Genomic DNA, 25926 nt, shown 5'->3' with positions numbered 1-25926 from the left:
ATGCCAGAGGACCCTAAGATTGAGGTCAGCGTTGTGGGCAAAGCATCCAATGGGCATTGCCGTACTCTTCATCTTCCTCCATTATCTTGCGCCTATCTTGTTTTATTCCATTTTGATGGCGCTTTTATTGTTGCTGTTACAGTTGCATATTATTTTACTCTTGACAATTGTCAGGCCTTCTCCATCATGAGGCTCAGTACTACACAGTATTCTATAAGTTTTATTCCAACTGTGATCGAGATGTGGAATGATCTTCCTAATCGGGTAGTTGAATCGGTAGAACTTCAAAAGTTCAAACTTGCAGCAAATGTTTTCATGTTGTACAGGGTGACATAAGTTTTCATAATTTATATATATGAAAGATCTGTGTTAATGTTGTTACTGTTCCTAAAATACTTTAATTGATCATTACTTCTCATATACTATACTCATTTCCTGTTTCCATTGGGCTATTGATCCCTGTTGGAGCCCTTGGGCGTTCCCAGCAGCCAGCTATGCTTGTAGCTAGGCTAATAATAATAATAATAATAATAATAATAATAATAATAATAATAATAATAATAATAATAATAATAATAATACCGTGCGCTTGAAGCACTTCGTATTTGTGTGTTGTGTTTACACAATAAACGTGTCCATACTCCAGAAACTGTTTAAGAGACTAAGAACGCTATGGCGAGGTCGTGCAGAAACTGAACAGCCCCAATGTATGCAATGTTTCTAACTTTCTACTGATAATGGCAATATTTTAAGACGAAACAGGAAAGTTCATGTTCACTCAGGAGTCATGGTTGAAGTTGAGCCAAGCTCGCCACCCTCAACCAACCAGCCAGTTTACCTCTGCCATAATCTATCATCCCTAAATTCCTTACTGGTCATCCAAACCCAAACATCCAGAGTCCTACTACTTTATCTGAGTCAGAGAGCCTACTAATTTCAATACTGTCCCGCCATCAATGACTAGGTCAGCCCGAATAGTTAAGTCTACCACACAACCAGATATGGTTTATTTTTAGTTAATGTTTATGTTCATAGTCGAGAAGATATGTGTTCATTTGTCTTTGAAATACCCTACTATACAGTGGTTGTCATGCTAAATACAATCAAAATATTTTTCAGTTGCTGTAATTATATTATCATTACGGAAGTACTGTATTTGTAAATTATTGCTGTTCATAAAGTAGATATTTGCCAGTTGAAAAATAACTTTGAGATAATGTATACCATGCACTTGTTGCACTTAATAATAATTTTGTATGTTATGTTTTCACTGTAAATTTTCCGCACATGCATGGGCCGTTGCATATTATTTTCCTCTTGATAATCATCAAAATTATTACATCTAATGAACCTTAATATTACGGTATATCTAACTTAATAATATTCAATCATCAGCTGATTGAAATTGTGTGTAACTGTACTTGTAGTCTTACTCCATTGGGAAATGGCTCACTGAACGTTGTTACCTAAGGAACATGATAAAAACTCCTGTGATGTGTAGTTAAAGAATATTTGTTTAGTTACACTTAACCAGATACAATAACTATTTGTTATATTTGCCATCCTAAGGCAAACTGAATCTAACATCTTTACTAATATTTCAGGTCGACCCAAACCTCCACCTCCTCCCAGAAAAGTTTCGTTAGAGACGTCCCAGCCCAACGACATTTACTCTTCAGTAGCCGACCTAGCCACGCCAAAGCGTTCATTCTCCTCTGACACTCCTTCTGCTGCAGAAGCTCTTCCGAGGCCCCAGAGACCTCCGCCTCCCACACGCACACCCAGTAATGCTGGCCAGAGCCAGGCTAAAGCTGGACCACCTAGACCGGATCCACCAAAAATTGGAAGAGACTCTGTCTATGCAAACCTTGGTGAGTTTGGCCGAAAACGGTTTGGGATAAACTGTTACGATAAGTTTTGTTTGTTTGTTTGTTTGTTTGTAGGCCATTTGACCTGGCATTGGGTCCAAGCAAGCCATTCAATGCCCGGGACAACTTGAAGGAAATGGCACAGATGTGCTATAAAGTAAAATTCAAAAAGTTCTTCAGCAAGACAAACGAAGTGTGAACAGTGGTTAAGTAGAAGGCTAGAAAGTGGTTGAAATTTGGGACCAAAATGGTGTTGCCAAGACCTTTTAGATTGAATTTATGAAATTTGACTATCCAGTGTGGTGCTGGAGTGTGTTAAACCATTCATTGGCCAAGTGTAACTAGGGAAAACTAGGTTGGACAGCAAGATGGTAGAAAGGAAACCAAAAAGGAGTTATAGTAGATTTATATAACTCCCTCACTCCACTGCCAGCAGACCATTGTTATCCTTCAACGCCTCCATCACAGCCTCCACTACCTACAATCCAGAGCCAATGTTTGCCACTCTGTTGGATACTCCACAACAAATTGCTTCAAGTCTGACCTAATATTATCAGACCATCTCATGCACGGTCTGTCCACAGGCCTTCTTCCCGCTGGTCTGTCCATTTCCAGTCCTCTAATCAAGCTGTTATACCTCATTCTCACAATGTGACCTACCCACCCAAGCCTTTGTGATCTTATATGATTTTTATAAATGGCAGCCTTGATACTTCTCTCCGTTCCATATTGTGCCTTCTCGTCCACTTGTCACTCTGTTCACTTTGGATTGGTCAACTTGTTTGCCTCAATATGCTGTTCTAAAAAACAAGCATTATTTTTTCCAAGTACCTTTTTAGCCGCCAGCTTTAGGTCTTATGATGGTCTTGTAGGCCTGAATTTTCGTGCTTCTAAATACTTACCTCTATTTGAGTACAGTAGTTTGTTGATTGCCAACTATATTTTGAAGCTGAAGCAATTTGGATATTTATTTCTTCCTTTACCTCATTTTCAAGAGTTATTGTTGAGCCCAGATATTTGAACTTCGTTTATATAAATCTGCTTTAATATAGAAAGTGTAACTAGGGCCCGAAGGAACGCTGCAAAAACTATTAAGTGATGTCTACAATGCGCCGGCCGAGATACATTGAGTACTTCCCTATGGGAATATTTAAGTTATGACTTGGAAATCAATGATAGATTGAGATTTTCTTTTTCATTTCCTCTCGTTGATCTTATACTATACTGTAATATGATTATGAATGAAAATGGTTTTAAAAGGTTAACATTATTTTTTTCTGAACATTTTCCTCTGTCTGATATTGTTATCACTGTTAGACTTTTAGAAATCCCTTTTTTGGGCTCAAGCCATGTCGTCCTGATGGAAGTTCCTTAAAGGCAGCTTCCTAGGGTATATTACAACTACGGCGATATTCCCAGAGAATTTACCTTCAGGTACCCAGAATTCTAACTCCTGGAGCGAGTATCCCTAAAAAGACCTTAGGGATATCGTAAATATCAGTGGACGTATTCTTGACACGCCTCATAGCAATCTATACCCCGAATAGAGTTAACACTTCGTAGGGGTCAAATGGCAAGAAAACGAAAACGATAAGAAAGGGGGGAGCCGTTCATAAGGCATCTCTCCTCCCCGTTTCGAAAGCGTGCCCTGCGCCGCTCACGGCGCCATCTGTATTCCTTTTTGCGTAGCTCTACGACTCGGTGTGTTTTCCCTGTTTTCTACCCAATCTTGGAATTTTCTCGCTTAATAATGCTTTCTCCAACTTCTTCTGCCTCGGATAAGTTGAGTACTATTTCTTTTATGTATAAATGTAGGCTCTTGGTTAAAATTAAAGTAATTAAAAGAGTTATCTTTGATACAAGAGCTGTTGCCTGCTGGAGGCATCATGGATGCTGTCGCTCGCTAGAATAGGATTTATTTGTTAGCAAGAGCGACGTTCCCAGCCCCTTTGCGCTTAAATATTAGCTACTTAGCTTATTTAGGAATTCTGTTATGATGCGATAGTAGTGTGCCTGGCGAAGTTTTGCCAAGGCTGCCAACACTAGTCTTCGTAGGCTAGCTGTTGGCCTATGTACTTCCTGCATGATAATTAGTCTTCCAAATGTGAATTTATTGCTTTAAGCATTAGGCAACGTTATACATATAAGTCCTTTTCGAGTACCTTCCAAGATAGTATTGGTGTGAGTTTCGGTGAATTAGGTAATCGATTCTCTTAGTGCCTAGGCTAGGTTGTCTTAGGTCATTATAATATTATCTGTTCCCCGTTTGCTCCCTTCTCTTCGGGGAAGGGGCAAACCCTTTCCCTCTGTTTAAGCCTTAGGCTTAACTCTAGTGGTTTATTTGAATTAATCTTCAAATATATCTATGCTGGAGTAGTACTGTACCTTCCCGTTCCAACTGAATTGGTTCAGAGGGGGACAGTACAACAGTGTTTAGTCTGAGCCCGGTTTGTCTGGCATGGGGCAGAGTCTCCCTTGCTGATTGACTCGGGCATTAAGGGTTATCCCCTTGGTCCACCTTGTTGGGTTCCAGTAGTGATCCCTTTACTCGGTGACTCATCAGACTGTCCTATTGCCGTTCCGGTCTCGGGATATGTTCCCTTTTCTGGAAGGGCAATTCCTTCCTTGCCGTGGTTCTTGGGAGGCAGCCAGTAGTGCCGGCCTCCCTCTCGGGTCTTTCTCTAACTGAGATGAACTGTCTTAGTTGGGAATGACCCTTAACCAAGGTAAGGTTGGATAGGACCCTCTGTCCTTCCCTTCTTTTTCCGTTCCTTGTGTCAGTCGTCTGCATCCTTGCCTAGCCTAGGTTGGGATGAGGAACTGACGTGGTCTCCTGTCGGCCGGCAGAGTGTGCCGACCGGCAGAGACCATTACTTCGAGTGCTGCCCGGTCCTTTCTTGGTCCCTCCATCGCTGCCGTCTGCAGATTCAGTATGCAGCGGTTAGGAAGCTTGACTTAGTGTCTCCCCTTCCTTTCGGCACTCTTTCGGGTGCCGGGCTCAGAGACTCATAGTCTCTTAACCCGGCACTCATTCTATTGTCTTAGTATGTGTTGTCCTTGCCGTTTGCCGGCCTACAGGCCGGCCGTCGGTGGGGAGGGGTGTTCTCCAGTTCTCTTGCTGTCGGTCGGCGTTGGGTGTATACCTTTGCCGGCCGGTCTCTTGCTCATCTGCCGGCCACTACAAGTGGGGCCGGCAGCCGAGCGCTGCCTAGTGTGGGGGGCCAGCCGGCAGGGTTTGTTTACTGCTGCCGGCCGGCCTGCGACACTGCCCAGTCAGCCGGCCACTAAGAATGATGGCCGGCAACGCAGTGCAAACCGGGTGGCTGCGGTCCGGCAACCACTGCCGGCCGGTTCAGGCATGGGATCTGGAGTTCTCCCCAATAAGGGTGATCTGATGTTGTGTACTTGAGATCTACCTTTCGAAAAACGGGGGGGGGGGTTGCTGACCGGCAATAGCCGGCTGGCACACCACCCTCAGGTACTGTATCAGTCCTCTCTTGGTGGTATATTCAACCAAGGGAGTTCATGATGTAGTAGGTTACAACACTGTCTTTTCTATCTTACTTGTGTTACTGGTACAATCACTTGGTGTCGCCTTACAAGGATAAAAGATAATTCTTTTATCCCTGGCCGGAATGGTAATATTTTACCTTAGGTGTGAGCTACACCTAATTTCCTTTGGAAATACGTTCTCTGGTTATTCTAGTAAAGACTAACTATGTGACTTGGCTGGTGGGCTTCCACAGGTGTTTGTGTGGGTTTCACAAGTAGGTGTCTTTCCCTTATTCTTGTTGAATACTCATTTGTTACATGTGAATTGAAATTCACTTGATATTCATGGAAATTTTTCTTCTTTTACAGGAGGAGCATCCGAAGTGTGATAGTGTCTTCTGCAATGTCCGCAGTAAGAACTTTTGCGGACATGCCTCGTGTAGGAGGCACGCGGCTTGTGCAGCCTCCAATGATGACCATCGTTACTGGGATCCGCAGGTATGTGCTGTATGTACTAACCTGCTATCAGAGGCTTTTGAATCCCCTAGGTCGGCGGAGTCAAGAGATGCAGCGAGGGAGAGGCTTCGCTTATGGGTAAGGGGTTTTCAGAAAAACACCACTGGACCTTATCTTCCTAACGAGAAGATGAGGGCATACCTTTTTCCCAAGGCTTCCCCTGATGCTGTTGTTCCCCAGCCTCGGCCGGAGATCCCTCTGATCCAGATTCCAGTGGAGGAGGATGTCGCTGACGCCATGCAGGACATCCAGTTGGACGACAAGATGTCCGACTTGTCCGATCGTGCGGAGCAGGATCTCCTCGCAGAGGGCGAGGAGGAGGATCGAGATCCTATTGCCGTGGAGGAAGAGGTTCCCGTATCATCAGACGTGCCGGTTCAGGTCTCTGAACCTATCCCCTCTACCTCGTCCGCTCTTCCAGCAGAGCTTGGACAGGCTCTCTCTTCCATCGTTGGTATGATCCAACAGATGCAGAGGGAGAATAATCAGAAGGCCGCTACTTTGGAGCTCCAGATGCAGAAGATCACAGCATCACGTGGACCTCCAAAGAAGCTCAACGTTAAGGACCTTCCTCTGTGCTCGGATGCCAACCCGTGGAGATATGCCGAGCACATGCCGATGACGATTGGGAAGATCGTCATGTCGGAGAAACTGGGCTCAGTTCCCCTTGAGGAGGTGGAATTCTGGCCCAGTAGAGGGGCCTACCCGGACTGCTATGTCCGTTTGAAGAAGGAGCCGGCTTCGAAGGAGGAGACGGAACCAAAGGAGGTGATTATCCTGGATCACTCCAAGGCTCAAGCCACTTTAACAGCTGCTTTAAAGGAGAGGGGGTTCTCAAACTCAAAAGTTGCCGCTTTGAGTAAGAAGCACCCCTCCTTTGTATCCTCCCCGGCTAGGGCCTTCCCCTTTATGCAAAAGGGGTTTGCGGCCGTCATGAAGGCGGTTGAAGCTGGCAAGCCGTGTCCGTCTTTGGAGGAATGTAAACCTCTATCGTTGGCATTGCCAATGGACAATAAGGACTGGAAGGAGGTGCACCTTACTTTCTCGGTTGGGAAGTTGGACGCCGACATTGCAGGTCAGCAGTTCGGCGAAAACCTTCCCAAGTTGTCGGAATTCCTTCTACGGAGGGAATTGGACACAAAGGAGCGCCTGGCAGCCTCGATGTCTCTCCAGACCAACATGGAGACGATGGCTAGCGACCCCAAGATGCCAGAGATGTTCATGGTTATGGCCAAAATCCATCTGGCCATAGTAACCAAGGACCTCTATTGCTTTGTTAAAGCAAGGAGGGCCTGTAGGGAGTTTGTGTTTGCCTCGGCCACAGTGAGGCATGAACCCAAGAGGCTAATTTCATCCAGCATCTGGGGTAAAGATCTCTTTCCCAAGGACGTGGTCAAAGAGATCGTGGACAAGGCAGCCACTGAGAACCGCAATCTTCTCCTGAAGTGGGGCCTGTCCCTTAAGAGGAAGTCTTCTCCGGATGAGGGCCCTCAGCCGAAAGGAAAGGCGAAGAAGTCAAGGTTTTCCTCCCGTCCAGCCAAGTCCTTCAAACCGCAAAGACAACAGCAGCAGCAGCCAGCTTTGCCTCCGGTTCCACAACTGGTAGCCCAGACCCCGACCACCTTCCAATGGGTTCCCCAAGCCATGTCATCAGCTTCCCCGGCATTCAATCCCGTGTTCGAGGGACAGTCGACCACGTTTCGTGCAAGACCCAGAGGAGCAGCTAGAGGGTCATCAAGACGCCCCTCTAGGGGACGAGGATTCAGAGGTGGTCGCGGCCAGGGAGGCAAGACTGCAGGGCAGTCAAAGTGAAGTGTCGCCGGTAGGTGGGAGACTTCAGTATTTCCGGGATCGCTGGACCTTCGATCCCTGGGCCCACAGCCTTCTCAAAAATGGACTGGGTTGGAGTTGGTACAGTACTCCGCCCCAGTGCCCTCAATTTTTCCAACACTCCACCCCCGTTTTGGAGGAGTACATCCAAGATCTGTTGGAGAAAAAGGTGATCAGGAGGGTAAAGTCCATCAAGTTCCAAGGGAGGCTGTTTTGTGTTCCCAAGAAAGACTCGGGGAAACTCAGAGTCATTCTGGACTTGTCACCACTCAACAAGTTCATAGTGAACCACAAGTTCAAGATGTTAACGTTACAACACATAAGGGCCTTACTGCCCAAGAGGGCATATACCGTCTCCATCGATTTGTCAGACGCATATTGGCACGTTCCAATAAGTCGTCGTCTCTCCCCCTACCTAGGATTCAAGCTACAACAAAAACTTTACGCTTTCAGGGCGATGCCCTTCGGACTAAACATAGCCCCAAGGATCTTTACGAAGCTTGCGAGCGCAGCTCTCAAAGAGTTACGCCTAAAAGGGTTCCAGGTAGTAGCCTACCTGGACGATTGGTTGGTGTGGGCAGCATCCAGAGCAGAATGCTTGCAAGCTTCCCTACAAGTGATTCAGTTCCTGAAATATCTAGGCTTCATGATCAACAGAAAGAAGTCTCGTCTTTCTCCAGCTCAGAGGTTCCAGTGGTTGGGAATTCACTGGGATCTAGTGTCACACCGTCTTTCCATCCCGATGTCAAAGAGGAAGGAAATAGCGGGGTCTGTCAGGAGACTTCTAGGTTCCGAGAGGATATCAAGACGCGAACAAGAGAGGGTTTTGGGCTCTCTTCAGTTTGCATCAGTAACAGACCCAGTGCTAAGAGCACAGTTAAAAGATGCAGCGGGAGTATGGAGAACCTTTGCATCGAAAGAGCGAAGGGACTTGAAGAGACCGGTCCCACTTCGACTACGTTCTCTTCTCAGACCGTGGTCTCAAGCCAGTCGTCTAAAGAGGTCTCTACCTCTTCAGCCACCCCCCCCGTCAGTAACAATCCACACAGACGCCTCAAAGGTAGGGTGGGGGGGTCACTCCCATCGGAAAAAAGTGCAAGGGATCTGGTCCAAGCTATTTGGGACCTTTCACATAAACTTTCTAGAAGCTATGGCAGTACTTCTTACCCTGAAGAAAGTATCCCCACGTCACTCGATCCACGTAAGGTTGGTACTGGACAGCGAGGTGGTTGTGAAATGTCTGAATCGGCGGGGATCGAGATCCCCACCTCTCAACCAGGTAATGTTAGCCATATTCCGACTGGCGGAGAAGAAGAAGTGGCACCTGTCAGCAGTTCACCTTCAAGGAGTCCGGAATGTGACCGCGGACGCTCTATCCAGGGTTACACCGATAGAGTCAGAATGGTCCCTAGACGCAGGATCATTCTCTTTCATCTTGAGACAAGTCCCAGAACTGCAGATAGACCTCTTCGCGACGAAGGACAACAAGAAGCTGCCGAAATATGTGTCCCCATACGTGGACCCCTCGGCAGAAGCAATAGATGCGATGTCCCTCGATTGGAACAGATGGTCCAGGATCTACCTGTTTCCCCCTCACAATCTGATGTTGAGGGTCCTCAACAAACTGAGATCCTTCAAGGGAGTAGCAGCAATAGTGGCCCACAAGTGGCCGAACAGTGTATGGTTCCCTCTAGCTCTGGAACTACGACTGAGGTTTCTACCACTCCCGGACCCAGTTCTGTCCCAGCAAGTCCAGAAGTTGACTGTCTTCGCTTCATTACAGAAAACCCGAACCCTGCAGCTCATGATTTTCTCTCCCTAGCGGTGAAGAAACGGTTCGGAATCTCGAAAGATAGCATCGACTTCCTGGAAGAATACAAGTGTAAGTCTACTAGGAGGCAGTACGAATCTGCGTGGAAGAAATGGGTAGCCTTTGTCAAAGATAAGAACCCGCACGAGATCTCTACGGAGTTCTGCCTATCCTTCTTCATTCACCTCCACGGACAGGGGCTGGCGGCGAACACAATTTCTACATGTAAGTCAGCTCTAACAAGACCCATTCTATATGCCTTCCAGGTAGACCTCGCTAACGAGATGTTTAATAAGATCCCAAAGGCCTGTGCTAGGCTTAGACCATCAGCTCCTCCAAAGCCTATTTCGTGGTCGTTAGACAAAGTCCTTCATTTTGCCTCATTACTAGATAATGAGGAATGTGCGTTGAAGGACCTGACTCAAAAAGTGATCTTCCTTTTTGCCCTTGCTTCTGGGGCCAGAGTTAGTGAGATTGTGGCCCTCTCGAGAGAGGAGGGCCGAGTTCAGTTCCTGGATGGGGGAGAACTGAACCTGTTTCCGGACCCTACGTTTCTCGCTAAGAACGAGTTGCCCACCAACAGGTGGGGTCCCTGGAGAATCTGCCCTCTGAAAGAAGATGCATCTCTATGTCCCGTAGAATGCCTTAAGGTCTATCTTCGTAGAACTTCAGACTTCCATGGGGGCCAACTATTCAGAGGAGAAACATCGGGCTCGAATTTATCTTTAAATCAGCTTAGGGCGAAAATTACATATTTTATTCGCAGAGCGGATCCTGACAGTTCACCCGCAGGTCATGATCCGAGGAAAGTTGCTTCATCCTTAAACTTCTTTAACTTTATGGATTTTGAACACCTTCGTTCATACACTGGCTGGAAGTCTTCCAGGGTATTCTTTCGCCACTATGTTAAGCAAGTGGAGCAGCTAAAGAGGTCTGTGGTAGCAGTTGGTTGCGTCGTTAACCCTGCTGTTTAACTCTGCGAGGAACAGCGGAATCATTTGGGACTTTGATTCTTGGGTGAATGGTTAGTTATATGCGTTGATATAACTGGTAGTGAAGGCTCTCAGAGCCCACAGTGACTGTTCCAACGTTATGGTGATGGTAGCACAAGTACAGACAGGTGTGCCAAGCGTTTGCCAACGCTATTGTCAGCAAAGTAGTAACATGGACGTTAAGTTTGATACCGGGGTATGTGTAAGTGACACATATGTTTTCTTTCAGATAATCATTCATCCATGCACTACAGTACTTGTGTAAATTGTTGGTCATCCATCTAGCATATGTACATATTTATGATGACCATGTCTATTTATTGTTTCTCAATAAACTTGTTCTCGGGAACCTTGCGTCTCCTTCACCTATTTTTGATTTCATATTGATTTTTGAGCATTTAGCCTATGTATATTAATCGGGGATATCTATAATAGCCTATTCCTTAATGCAAAGCCTGGATTATACTGGTTTATACTTTCCTTAGCAATAAGGACTCCACCCCTTTCTGAGGATGGTGGTAGCAGCAAGTTTAATCCTACGCAGATATAACCTTTTGTCTAATTTTACTTCGACCAGGGTGCTGGTCGGGACTTTTCCTTTGGATACTGTAGTCCCGTAAGACTTCGCTTTACTTCATATAGAGTGAGACCACTATATGGTACTGGCTGGCGAGTGATTCATACATAGGTATATGTACTCTTCGTTCGTTTCTAGAGTCTAGTAGGACTCCTCCCTGTAGGGGGCAGGAAGCGCTTTCATGGCTTATGATTAGTGAAAAGATGTATAACGGTAACATCTTAGGTCTGTCAGTCGAGTTGACTAAGAAACATTCTTGAGGAGTACGGCACGTATTGAGAATCCACAGATACAGTAATGCTCTGGTATACTTCCATCAGGACGACATGGCTTGAGCCCAAAAAACGGATTTTGAGCGAAGCGAAAAATCTATTTTTGGGTAAGATAGCCATGTCGTCCTGATGGACCCGCCCTGCTCCTTTTCAAAAAAAAAAAAAAATAAATAAATAAATAAGAGTGAAAAGGATAGTAGGACCCCTCCCTACATACAGTATCTGTAGCACCTCGTGTATCGCTACAAGGAATACAGATGGCGCCGTGAGCGGCGCAGGGCACGCTTTCGAAACGGGGAGGAGAGATGCCTTATGAACGGCTCCCCCCTTTCTTATCGTTTTCGTTTTCTTGCCATTTGACCCCTACGAAGTGTTAACTCTATTCGGGGTATAGATTGCTATGAGGCGTGTCAAGAATACGTCCACTGATATTTACGATATCCCTAAGGTCTTTTTAGGGATACTCGCTCCAGGAGTTAGAATTCTGGGTACCTGAAGGTAAATTCTCTGGGAATATCGCTGTAGTTGTAATATACCCTAGGAAGCTGCCTTTAAGGAACTTCCATCAGGACGACATGGCTATCTTACCCAAAAATAGATTTTTCGCTTCGCTCAAAATCCGTTTTATATTTTCAACAGAATGTTTCAGTATAGAAGGCCTCACGTAGTGGTGGATGAATTTGTTTAAAAAAAGAAAAAAAAAAATAACCATTTTCTGATTTGAAGTGATTGACATCCTGAAAAGATATTTGTTCTGTCACCCAATACAAATCTTTGCTATTTATAGGGATATAACTTTCGGTGAAGCCGAAAGACGAGTCATAAGACTTAGCGAGGGATAACCACTCAACCACTTGTTAGCGGGGGCTAGTGGTAGCCGGCTACCCTCGATCACTCTCACACCCGGATTGATTAACCACTGCTTTCGGCTCGGTGAGGAACAGACGTTGCCTCTTTCCTCCTTCCAACTAACTAACTATTTGAACTTCGTTACTTTATTAATTCTTTTTCTTTTGCAGTGTGATTGCATCTTTTTGACCGTCATTATTGTTATTAGCTAAGCTACAGCCCTAGAGGAAAAAGCAAGATACTGTACTACTGTATAAGCCCAATGGCTCTAATAGGGAAAAAGAGACCAGTGAGAAAAGGAAATAAATAAACTATATGAGAATAAATTAACAATAAAATATTTTGAAAACAGTAACAGTGCCATTCTTCCTCTGCCTGTAACTTGCCAGCGGTTCACCGCCCTCTGGCTTGTCGTTCACCAGGCTCTCGCCATTCTCCTGCTGCTTGTCACTTGCCAGCTACCCAACGCTCTCCACGGCAAACGCCTCCTGAACACTCTCCAACTCATCGGCGTTCACCAACTCGTCGATCACCAGCTCCTCATCGTTTACCAGCACTTCAGCGTTCGCTAATGTGCCGTTCATCAGCGCCTCACCGATTACCAAGATCTCCTGCTGCACCAGGCCACCTTCAGCCCTGCAAGCCCCAGTCACCCCCACCCGACCGGCGCTCGCCTAAACAGTACCGTAACTCCCCTCTGGGGTCAGCTTGCGATCGCCACTTTCTAGACCAGGACAACTGTCCAGAGCATGGACAAGGCAAAGGTGACAACCATAGTCCTACCAGGGAGAGTCCTCTCCGACACCAGTGATCTCCGCTCCTTGAAAAGGAGTCATCGAATAGTTCGGGGCCTTCTCGCCCAAGAGAAGCTTTCAGGGATCACCCACCAAAGGACCCTCACCGGTCCCATTCAAGAGGGATTCGTCTAAACCACTTGGCTCTTCCAAGCCTAAGCCAAAGGCCAGGCTGTTGCTGGCTGTACCAGGTAGGAACCCTTTTCAGACTCACAAGCCTAAGACTTCTGCTCCCAGTCTACCAAGGGATCCTTTAATCAGCTCTGGTGTCAGAAAGGAATCTTCTTGGCTTGACACCCTGGTCAAGGTAGTGCGTCAAGACATCACGGGGCTTCTTCACTTTTCCCGGCATAGGCATCTACTAGCATACCAAGGATTCCTTTGGAAAAGGCACCTCCTCCATCTACAGCCTCCCTCCCCCCTTTCTGACCCCAGACGAATTACAGGGCCAGCCCAGCAGAGGCCCCCCACTCTGAGTATGATTATCTCACCTCTTAAGAGGAAATGGGGAGCAGCTAAGACAGCGGTAGAGGTCCAGTAGGACTTCTCACAGATAGAGCTGACTCCGGTCATGACGAAGAAGAGGAGGAAGATGACCCAGCCGACGCCTCCCATGGGAGATACCTTACACAGGTGCCTCAGCAAAGGATCTCAGTCACCGTGGGAGTTTTCCTTCACTGAGTCCTTTCTGCTCTTTCGCATCAAGGTAGTTTCTGCGGAACTACGCCCGGTCTCGAGGAGATCGAGCCAGCCATCTGTAGGTTCTTCTTCAAAAGAGGGAAAGCCTTCCTCTAGGAAAGAAGATCACTCCAGATCCTCATGCCTTGAGGAATATCTGCCATCCTATAAGAAACCAAAGGACTCCAAGAACACTCCTAAAACCTCGGTAATGGCAGCAAGGCTTCAACAAGAAAGGACTCGGGGTTTCCCCCTTTACCATAGAAGATGTCGCAAGCGATGAACCTCAGACGTCCATTCCCAACGACTTTTACCCACCTTGGAATCCTATGGGTGAGAGCTCATAGGTGAAAGAATACTCTTAACTATGAGAACAACTACCTCCCCAACGCTGCGAGTCCTAAGCTCTTGGAGGCAGAGCAAAAAGAGTGGGAGCATGCTTTCTGGCAGGTCTTGGCCTGCATGAGAGCCATCAAAGAGTTGTCTGACCTGGCGGTGGCTCCTCAATAGGTGAAAGACACGATTCTGAACCATGTCTATGGTACTCAAAGAACTCCCAAGGCCAGTGCAGTCGTGCCCTGGTCTAAGGGTTTGATGGAGGAAGGTATTTCTCCCAGGCCACTGGCTCCTCCAGCTCTCTCCGAGCAAACATATCCTCTAAGCTTCTGCCACTGTTTGTGCAGCAAAGGAGATATTATGAGGTCTCCAGCGAGCCCCTTTGGCCCTGCCTCTTGACCATTCTATAGAGGCACTGACCAGAGCAGTCTCCTACGAGAGACTCTCCGAACTCCTCGTCCCGTTCTCTGTGACAGAGATCCTTAACCAGGAGAAGGTTGCGAAATATGCCATGCAGGCTACTTTGTGGCTAGACCTCTGGTTAGGTTCTTTGGGACACCTCATCAGAACCAAGGACTAGTCAAAAGAGACCACAAAGAGGTCATTGGAAACATTTCTATCATCGGGGACCAGGACCGTAGAGTTCCTTTCCCCTCAGGTGTTTAACCTTTGGGCTAATACCATCTTTTGCATAAGGGACTTGGTAATAGAAAGGTTCCATCTACGAATCCCACATGGAGACAACGAGACTGATGAACTCGACTCTCAAGGTTTACTCTCTGTTCGAGTCAAGACGTTGAGCAGATGGCAGAGAGATGGAGAAAGTCCAATCAGGTCTCCCTCCTACTTAGGGCCCTCACATGTCAGCAGTATCGTCCTCCTCCGCCACAAAAGAAACAGCTGCAAACATCAAGACCGCTGACGAATAGTATAGCATCGTCTACGGAGTCTCAGAAGGTGTCGAGGAACCCCTTTCCAGCCAAAGAGCAGAGAGTTTCTAAGTCCTCCAGTGGAAGCAGAGAAGAGGTGGCGGCAGAGGCGTCACCCACTATGATGGGCAATCCTCCCACTTGTCCACCAGTGGGGAGATGCCTGTAACGCCGCTGGCAGAGGTGGTTGCAGCCTCGGGGCAGAACCCTGAACAATCTCCATAATTTGTTCAGGGTATTGCATCCCGTTTATGCAATCTCTCCATCCACTGACACGGTATCCAGACCCATCAAGCTCCTACGTGAGGGAAGTGACCCTCCTGGCCCAAGTCCAGACCATATTGGAGAAGGGTGCTCTTCAAGAGGTCCTCGACAGGTCCCCAGTCTTCTGCAGTTGACTCTTTCTTATAGAAAAGGCGTCTGGATGCCGGAGACCAGTCATCGACCTCTCTACTCTGAACAAGTTTGTCAGACAAACTTAGTTCAGATTGGAGACAGCAGACACGGTCAGACCAGCAATAAGACCAATGGACTTCATGTGTACACTGGATCTAAAGGACTCATAATTCCAGATCCCAGTCCATCCGTTTTCAAGGAAATATCTAAGGATCATCCTCGACAACAAGCGAAACCAGTTCAAGGTGCAGTGCTTCGGTCTTTCCATGGCAATTCAGGTCTTCACGAGAGTTGTCGCCATAGTATCATCATGGGCTCACAGGATCGGCATCCGTCTCCTAAGATATCTGGACGATTAGCTGATCCTAGCAGACTTGGTGGCAACCCTTCTTCAACACCGAGACAGATTTCTAGTGTTTTGCCAAGATCTAGAGATCATAGTAAACCTCAAGAATTCATCCCTGCTTCCCTCTCATAGACTGGTATACCTAGGTATGATCATCGACACCGATCAACAGAAAATCTTCCCATCAGATGACAGGGTAAAGAGGCTGAGGAAGGCAGCAAGCCCGTCTGTTACCCAACGGCCGCCTCAGGACGTGATCTCTCCAGTGGCGGTGGAAGTCCAGGTGGAATCAGACATTCCCCGGACATCCCAGTCTCCATAGGACTAGAGGAGTAGACGGACCGCAGGTGGTGGGTGACAGACAAGAACCTCCGCTAAGGTGTCGGCCTTCTCGTACCCCCTTGGAATTGATGCTCTTTTCTGATGCATCAAAAGAATGGGGGGGCGGGCACATGCTGCACCATACGGCCTCCACCCTATGGTCCGAGTCTGAAAAGTATTAGCACATAAATCTCTTGAGATGAAAATAGGGCCTTTTTTCAAGAAAATCTCATATATCTTTTATAATTTTAGTCGGAGAGCGAAAATATGCGATGGCCACATATATATCCATAAAACGACTCTATGCTGCAGTCTAACACAAAATCTGACACTGTAAATTAAGCAGCCTTCCTAGCCCTCCAACAGTTCCTGGCGGGTCACTTAGTGGTGTTGATGAGCGACAGCACCACAGTAGTGGCTTACATAAACAAACAAGGCGATACATTTTCGTGATACATTTTCGTAACCCCTATGCCATCTCATAGTAAAGATACTGAGATGGACAGAAGACAATTCATTGTCATTATTAGCTCGCATCATTCTGTAGAAACGGAATGTGCTCGCGGAGAACTTGAGCAGTGCGACTAAGATAGGGGGCTCCAAGTGGTGTTTGTATTATCTAGTAGCCAACAAGGTCCTGACTTTGTGGGGTTCCCTGATTGTGAACTTGTTCGGAACTTCCCTGAACTTCAGGCTCCCACTGTACTGCTCCCCAGTCCCGGACCCCCAGGCTCTCTGGCAAGATGCATTCCAACAACGGTGGGACAATATCGACGTACACACCTTTCTCCCGTTTTTTCTGATGAGAAGAGTGCTCAACAAGACCAGAGTATCAGCCAACCTATCTGTGACTCTCATAGCTCTGCTATGGCATCAGGACCTTCTGCAGCTTCTGATAGAGCTTCCAAGAGAACTCCCTCCACGACACGATCTACTCAAACAGCCACACGCGAACGTCTACCAGGCTAAGTGGACCGTCTTCTGTGGTTGGTGTCATGGGAGGGGTATCTCTCCCCTTAATGCCTCTATTCCAGCAATAGCGGAGTTCCTTGTGCACCAGCAGAAGGAAAGGCTCCTCTCAGTTTCAGAAGTGAAAGGCTACCGCTTAGCCTTGACCCTTGCCATCAAACTGTAAGGAGTCGATATTTCCTCTTCGCTGGAACTTTCTCTCCTCATGCAAAGCTTTGAGCTTACCTGCTGCCAGTTGGAAGCAAGACCTCCCCCATGGAACATGGTTCTTATCCTTCAGTCTGAATAGTGCTCCTTATGAACCATTAGGCCAGGCAACAGATCGCCACCTTACTTTGAAGACTATGTTCCTACTCGCCTTGGCTCCTGCCAAAAAGAACTTGTGAAATTCATGGTCTTTCTTATGACATCGCCCATTCAAGGGGATAGAGGAGGTAATTCTTAACTTTGTCCCTGAGTTTATATCTAAGGCCCAAAATCCGGGAGTAGCACATCCTAGATTCGGGCCCTTCCAGAATGGAAGTCTTCGTACTATAACCGATGACCCGGATCAACTGTTACTATGTCCAGTAAGGAGTTTGAGGTATTACTTCAACAGAGCATTAGTAGCTTGCCCCGGAGTATCAGCACGTGGCAGGTCAAGAAGAGGATCACTAAGAACACAATCTCAGTTTGGATTCGCAAGATCATTGACTTAGCATTGAATCCAGATCCTCCTCCAGCACAACAACCCAGAACTCATGATGTTAGGGGCATTTAAAGGTTCCTAGCATTCAAGAAAAACTACTCTTTGTTGCGGGTATTGCAAGCCGGCTTTTGGAAGCGTTAAACAACCTTCACCACCCACTACCTGGAAGACCTGACCCACAGGAACATGGAGACGTTCTCCATTGGTCATGTTGTGGCAGCACATTAGGTGGTTTAAATACCTCAGGCTCTTTGATGGACAAGTAGCAGAAGGTTGAGGGCAAAGGTTACCCAGGATTAGTCTAGATGAATGTGTAAGAATGACTGGTTCCTTCTTTCATTCATCTTCCCCTCTTGGGGAATCAGCACCTAGGATCCTCTGCAAAAGCTGACCTCACCTATCTGCAGGTAAAACCATCTCCATTGTGTAACTTAGTATAGAAATAATACTTGTTACGTCCCCAATACCCCTCATGAGGGGTGATTGGGTAACATCTATTTTACTCTTGAAAGATTCCTATAACTCGGAAGAACTCTTATCTAGACCAAGTCACATTGTTAGTATCACAAGCACACAGCTTGCGTAGGCCACTGTCCGTGCGTAGCAAAGGTATTTAGCGAGGTGCAAGAGTTCCTACCAGTTACATGCAGAGCACGTACGGAGAAACCCCAGGTCAATGCCAATAGCCAATTAGTGCAGACTTTCTCCCTCCTAAGGATTGTCACCCCTATAAATAGCGAAGGTTTGTATTGGGTCGGAACAAATGCAAATTTGGAAGTAATTTGTATTTTTCCAAACCATATAAACATAGAGCTATTTATACATATTGGCCCGCCAGCACCTGTCTACCGAGAAGTCCTACCTGCAAGCAAAGGGGTTAATCAACCCAGGTGTGTTAGTGAGCTAACAAGCGGATGAGTGGTTATCTCTCGCTAAAAGTTTTATGGCTTGTCTTTATGCTTCGCCGAAAGTTATATCCCCTATAAATACTGTAGCTCCAGGTTTGTATAGTTAGAAAAAATACAAATTACTTCCAAATTTGTCATCTTTGCCTTTTTACTAATCAGGCAAATAAATTCCTCAGAATAAGAGGAAAAAGTTAGGAGAAGAATGTTATTTGTGCCATATTAGTTCATTTTGTTCTTCATCCTGTCCTTTTATTGGCAGGAGATGTCCGTGCCCCCTTCACACCCAGGAAACCGGGTCGCAGTGCAAGTATAAGGGGTGATGAAGATCGAGAGAAGCGAAGGGCGCCCCAACCTCCAAATGGCTCACAGGTGATTGATTGATCTGGAATGTTAATGTCGCTTAACTGACGTAGATTTAGTATTTTTGTTATTAATGTGTAACTCATGGTTTCCCACCATTGAGGGGAATGATTTGAAATTAATTACATCTGGTTAGCTTACAATTTTCTTATTTTTGTGATGAAAATTAAAAAAATCACTAAAGCATATGGTTTCCCTATATAGATACTGAATTGTTAGTGAGTCATGTATAGCTCATGGTTTCCCTATTTGAGTAATGGATAATGATTTTTCTATTTTAATAAGGATTGATTAGAAAATGTTTCTTTGTAGCTTATGGTTTCCCTATAAAATGGATGAATTATTTAAAATATATTATGTATAGCTTATATGTTACCTGTTTCACTTATAATAATGTTCCTTGCAAAATAGCTGGCCCAAGAAATCGCCCAGCAGGCTGCCCAACGAAACAGCAAACATCAACACCAAGACAGCACCAGCAGCAGCTGTAGCAGCAGCATTAGCAGCACAGCTCGATCTTCCAAAGGCCCAGCACCTCCAAGACCACAGCAGCCTCAGCACAGCAATAACAGCGATTATGAAACTTTTGAAAGGGATTCTGCCAGTGCTGCTAATGTGAGTAATTTTTGTTCTTTAATTTTCTTTGTGTTATTTTTGCGTTTTTTTAGGTGAATTTTTAATGCTTAAGTAGCTTCATTAGGAACACATTAGAAACACATTAGAGTAGTTCCTTTAGATGCATAGGATTCAAACACTAACAAGGTCTTAAAAGAGACCCTTGGACTGGCTGTCATTAGAGTTCATTAGTTTGAGTTTGGATTAATTAAATTTATAATATTGGGTCAGAAAGCTCAGCGCAAGTGCCTGGGAGGCTATTCATTGATCAAGAGCAACGGGAGGAAACCCCCACAGTTGAAGCATGAAGAAACAGTTAATAAGTTAGACAGCAAGAAGGAAGAAAGAAAATGGGAAGACATAAAAGTGCAGCTATAGGCCAGATGGATGCTGCTAAGACATTTAATTAATGACTACAGTGCACTGTTTGAGTTGTACTGCCATACTGCCTTGGGGGTCTGTTTGGGTTTGATCCAAGTAGTTTCCAGAAACAATTTTCGGAAAGTTATATTTTTCTACCACAGTGCAAAAGTCTGGTATAAATGTCTGTATACATGTTTTGATATAAAATACTTCCTGTATTGTGCCATGATTGAAATAATTTTCTCATATAACTATTACTTTTTGAATGTTAATCCTGAACTCGTGAACGAAATGGTTGCGTATATATATTTCGTATTTGGTTATTCAAATATCATTATATATTCTTTAGGTTTGCTGAATCCGATGAAATAACAGGGAATATGTTAGGCATGACTGAATTCCATGACACATCTTAGAATAGGATGACAGTCCAAACAACGAATTAATTTTTCCTTTTCTTTTACTCGCTTCACTTCTCTATTTGTTGTGGGATAAACAGGAACACAAACTTTCCCTTAACAAACATGACAACTAGTAATTTTTCATCAAGTGTCTCAAACAAAATCTATAATGCCTCTCGAAATATAACTCAATTTTCTGTAAACCAACTATTGAGAATCCGTAACAATAACCGAGCCAAACTCTTGAGCAGTACATCAACCGGAATCGCTCTCCCTCTCCTGTGTTGTACGATGCTCCTCTTCCGGCATCAGCTAGATCGGAATCTCCACAAGACATTCACACTTCTGATGGTTATATTATTCCGGCACAGCTAGCAATGACTCCAAGGGTGAGAGACACATAAAAAGATCATCACAGGGGTGGCCCCGTTCTCTTGTCATTTACCACAATTTATGCAAAAACATCCCTGTTATTTACAACAATTTATGTGCAAACATCCCAGCCTTAATGAGAACTATGCAATGGCTTACATTATCAAAGGAGCCTTAACGATTATGTTGGTGAATAATGTTCATGAGGCTTGATAAAGGTCCTTTAATTTTGAGGTTAAGGAATCCACAACAATTGTGTTGTAGTGCCTGAATGGTAAAAAGGATGCTAATTTTTCTTAGGGCTTCTTTGCTGATGTGAAGTGGATCATAATTAAGTCATTTTTTGCATTAGAGTATTGCAATATTTTTTTTTTATTACAAATGTCTCAGTAAAAACACAGAACAGTTATTTATTAATTATATAAGGTTTTGTTATATGATCCACTAGGATGCATAGTTTTCATAGTATTTATACTGCTCATCTGTACATCATAAATGCTGGGATGATGCAACATGGTGCATGCAGTTTTCATTGGCACTGAATGGAGGCACCAGAATTAATTCTGTAAGATGAATTATGCAATTAGAATAAAGAGGAAAACCTTGTGTGCATCTCCTATTCTGCACACATTTCTGTCTTGCATTTGTTTTTACATTATTACCTGTTAAATTAGATTTACTGCAATTCTTTGTGATGTTTTCTATTCTATATTCTATGTTTGTTAGTAAATATATAAGATCTGGTATTTTTCATACTTTTAATCGCGAATTATGTTCTTTTATAGTTTTTCTTTCTAGAACTATAAGCACAGTAAGCATTTGCACCATGTGTTTGCATGTGCTATTTCTGTGGAATAATTTTTACTTGCATTTTAGCTGAATTTTCCTACTTATATATGCATGCTTATATGCAAAATGCAAGTATTTAGTTATCATTTAGATATGGACTACACCATAGTTTTGCATGGTAATGTTATGGAATTGTTGAGAAATACTTTATGCAATCAACTGACTTTGATTTGCATATTCAGCAGTACAGGGGCACTGGAATGGGAAATCTTCACCTTAATTATTGGACATTAACTGTAGAATAAAAGACTGCTTGATTTCTTGTGCTCATCATGTTTGGTTTTAATGTAAATATTTCTTCTAACTCTATAAAATTCTTATATATCATGAATGCACTTGAATTTGCCTTATACAGGAAACTTAATAAATTTCCTGTCACAAAGTTAGCTTTCCTGCAATTCTAAAAACCTTTTTTATCCATTTTATTAATTTGTATGACGTGCATCATGGCTAAGAAAATATAGCACTGGCCTTGCTAATGTAATTAAACTAATACTGTATATTTTCCAGTTTGTTTTTATAAAATCTTAACTTTTTAATGAAGGAAAAATATCTTTAAATAGCAAATTAAATCAAGATATATTGTTTTGTATTTATTCCTTTCATAAATATAGAAGTATAAAATTTTGTTCCTTATAAGAATCTTCCATTTCTCGATATCAATTAAGATTCTTGGTATATCTGATGTAATTGAAAAAAAAAAACTAAACTTCAATCCCAGATCTGTGCCCCTGTATTGAGGCATATATGTAATAGTTGAGGCACTGATGAAATTTAAGTGTATTTCTTGATACTTAATGTGATATTCAATGAGAAAAGCAATAGTACAATATTCATAAATATTTGCTAACCACTTCATATATAAAAATACATTTAGTGTGTTAAACTGAATTATCTAAATTTAGAGGAGAATAGTTGGAACATTATTTTAGATAAATGTGAAAATGATCTTGGGAATGAATTGAGGGAGGAGGTTTTTGTAAGCTGAAATATTTGAGGGCAATTTGTCCTTTCTTTGGGATCCAGGTAACGCAGATTGCAGTGGGATCAACCACTTCTACTGTGATTACAACTTCAAGAATTGAAGAAGTATATAAAGTCCCCCAAAATAACAGCCAGGTAGGAATTTGAACTAAAATGACAATGGTGTACCAAACTCTGTTCTTGATGTCCAACCAGTAGAGACCTTACATCTGCTCGTTATTGTATCAGTTGAAAATGTCAAATTTTATTTGCTAATGTTATCAGCCATAGATTTTGAAAACTTGAAAGAAATTTAGTTATCTTAAAAGTTATTCATCATCTGAAAAATTAATGACAATTTTTATTATCTATATGTTTATTTTTTGGGGTTAGGGCAGCTAAACAGCATATTTTTTGTGTAAATGCATGTTATAAATATCAAGAGCAGTATTTTGAAGTTAATTTAGCAAGTCTAAACCTGCATGTACATTATAGACTACATTTAAAACATGTATGTTTTGAAAATTATTGTACGAAGTTTTTGTTAAATATTATGTAAGGCGAAGTTATACTCAAATAACTTCCGGGCATTTTAATAAGTGTGTCAAGTAGCATCTAAGGTAAATTATGTTGAAACTGACTTAGGATTTCTAAGTAAAAGGTGTCGAATACTATGCAAAGTTAAACGCAGGAATCTCTCTGCAATTTTAATAGAGAACTCTGCTGAAATTACTATAACAAACAATAACTGACAATGAAAGAATATTTTCAGACTGCCGATTCAGCCTCTGCCCCGTCTTTGCGTCAGGAGAAGACAGGTCGCCTGAGTGTACGTCGCGGATCTGCTGTAACCCACAGAACCTTAGAAGACCAATATGGAGCTGTTATTTCAGCAAATCTTGAGGCCCTCTCCAATATGCTAGACCAGGTAGACTATAGATCTTTCTCATGATTGAGATAACTTGTTTTCAAATTATTAAATTGGAGAAACTTCAGAAATTTAAGCTTGGTGCAAATGCTTTTTTGTTGAGGAGGTTAACATAGTCTCATCTCATAGTTTGTCTATTACTCATGTATTCAACTTTCTTATTCATTTATCTAAAATTATTCTTTATATTTTTTTACTATTTTATAGTTTATTCTTTACTTTTCTTTTCTGTACTGGGAGGTACGTTACCTTATTGCAACTATTAGGCTTCTAGCATTCTGCTTTCCCAACTAGGATTACAGCTAGGCAAATGAAAATAGTGGTAAGCTAAGAGATAGCAGCATTTCCCATGAATTAGACAGTTGTTTGATGGTCTGGAAAGGTAAAAATTATCCCTGGCTTTTCCCATGGTTTCAAAAGGCTGAAAAATACCCGAGGCCTTTTTCATGGATAGGCAATTTGTTTGTATCAAAGTGTGAAATATATTATTCTGTCTTATATACTGACAACTTGAAAATTACAAAGGTTGAAAAATATCATGTGGATTGTGGCAAAATCTTGATGTCAAAGACTGACAAACAGATTTTGAAGCAAAGCGCAAAATCTATTTTTGGGCGAGATGGCTATGTCGTCCTGATGGAAGGTTCCTTTAGGCAGCTTTCTAAGGGATATTTAGCGCTAAATATCCCTTAGAAAGCTGCCTAAAGGAACCTTCCATCAGGACGACATGGCTTGAGCCCCAAAAAAATATCATTGACCTTTTTGATGGATAGGCAAACCTGTTGTTTTTCAAAGACTGGAAGATGGGTCTTCTTCATGCACAGACCAATTTTTTTCATGGTTTGGTAAACTTAGAAATTTTTCTTCGTAAATACAAAATACTGTACATCTACATGTGACTTAAGTAGTACTTTACTATAAATGGGAAACATGATTTCTTGTTTTGATTCCATGTTTACAAGACAAATTTTTGTAATCATAATGCCCCGAGAAGTTTCATTTAAAGTGAACTTACGGTATGTTAGATAAATACATAATGGGAACTCTTAAATGTAGCATTGTATTTTTAATGTGACGATTTAAGCTTTGTAGGAATTCTATTTACCTGTATAGATGATAATTCCATTTGCATCATCAGAGATTTTTACATATACTGTATTGATTAAAGTATAATTTCCCTTTGATGAGTACTTGGTTAAAAAAACTGTCAAAAGGCTTGAGGTAGTACAGTATTTTATTAATATAAATGCAATTGTGATAGACCTGGTAATCTGACATTATCCGACAATGCCAAAAAAAAAAGTTACTATTATTTTTATTTTCATTACTTACTAAGCTACAACCCTAGTTGGGAAAGCAGGATGCTATAAGCCCAGGGGCTCCAACGGGGAAAATAGCACAGTGAGAAGATGAAACAAGCAAAAATAAGATATTTTAAGAACTGCAATAACACAAATATAAATATTTCATATAGAAACTATAAAAACACCAACAAAACAAGGGGAAGAGAAACAAAACAGCATGCCCAAGTGCACCCTCAAGCAAGAGAACACGAATAACATGTGAATCGCTTTATTACATTGTTATGAATAATGGTTATGATTTTTTATTGCCAACTCTGAAATTAAAGGTGCTTTGTGCTTACTAAATATATTATGGCTGCTCTGTACTTTCTTAATTTGCAATAGTAGAGCTGTATTAAAAATACTAAGTAATAAAATGTAAGGTAATTAATTCCATACACATTAATTTTTGTGAACAGTATTCTATATTTTCATGCAAAAAAATTATATTTATTTCTTTGCTTATAATGAGCATAAAACTTAATGGTATAGTAATTAAAGTGCCACTTAATTATTATAGTACCTATGTTACTTTGAAATACATCCAGTAATAGCTACCATTTCACTTTAAATTGTCTGTTAACACTATTATTGATAATTTTTCAGTTATCCAGTAACTGCTGTCCACCTGGATATGAGGAGGTAAGCCGTCAAGTCAAGAAATGGGAGGACACTGTCATGGATGAGGACATAGTTGTCGGGGCTGGACCTCGCTTATTCTATCAAGGGGTTGCTTGTGGAAGGGACATAACACTCATGTTGACGTCCGAGACGAAAGTTGATGCCCACCATCTCTTGACCCCCATGCCCATCACAGAATTCAAAGACCAGCTTCCCACACACTTGGTGTCACATAAAACGATAATTCGGGGAAAAACAACTCCGGGTCAGTTGAGTATTCAAACCTTTTTTCTTATAGTCCTAAGTGTATCGTATTACTGTTGTGGCCTTGTTCCCTTATTGCTGGACTCTGAAAATTGAATAAAGCTGTAAACATACTGTAACAGTGAATGTAATCTCAAGAATACCTTAACCCTTTTACCCCCAAAGGACGTACTGGTACGTTTCACGAAACCCATCCCTTTACCCCCATGGACGTACCGGTACGTCCTTGCAAAAAAATGCTATAAAAATTTATTTTTTCATATTTTTGATAATTTT

At 43.1% G+C, this 25926-nt stretch overlaps 1 protein-coding gene across 4 annotated transcripts in view; it reads left to right on the top strand.

Moving 5' to 3' along the window:
• The window catches only part of LOC137631109 (serine-rich adhesin for platelets), a 151912-nt gene that overhangs the window by 114319 nt on the left and 11667 nt on the right, over positions 1 to 25926 (top strand). For 2 of the 4 annotated variants that reach the window (XM_068362753.1, XM_068362752.1), the window contains 7 exons: positions 1605 to 1871; positions 18831 to 18940; positions 19343 to 19546; positions 20562 to 20699; positions 22558 to 22650; positions 23267 to 23422; positions 25372 to 25651. In XM_068362753.1, coding sequence (XP_068218854.1) covers positions 1605 to 1871; positions 18831 to 18940; positions 19343 to 19546; positions 20562 to 20699; positions 22558 to 22650; positions 23267 to 23422; positions 25372 to 25651 — 1248 coding nt within the window. The remainder of the gene's footprint in view (positions 1 to 1604; positions 1872 to 18830; positions 18941 to 19342; positions 19547 to 20561; positions 20700 to 22557; positions 22651 to 23266; positions 23423 to 25371; positions 25652 to 25926) is intronic. The other 2 variants (XM_068362754.1, XM_068362755.1) reach the window with 2 other exon arrangements.

This window comes from Palaemon carinicauda, chromosome 39 (assembly GCF_036898095.1).
Source record: "Palaemon carinicauda isolate YSFRI2023 chromosome 39, ASM3689809v2, whole genome shotgun sequence".
In the NCBI taxonomy this organism is placed as follows: domain Eukaryota; kingdom Metazoa; phylum Arthropoda; class Malacostraca; order Decapoda; family Palaemonidae; genus Palaemon; species Palaemon carinicauda.
This window is presented reverse-complemented; position numbering and strand designations above follow the sequence as displayed.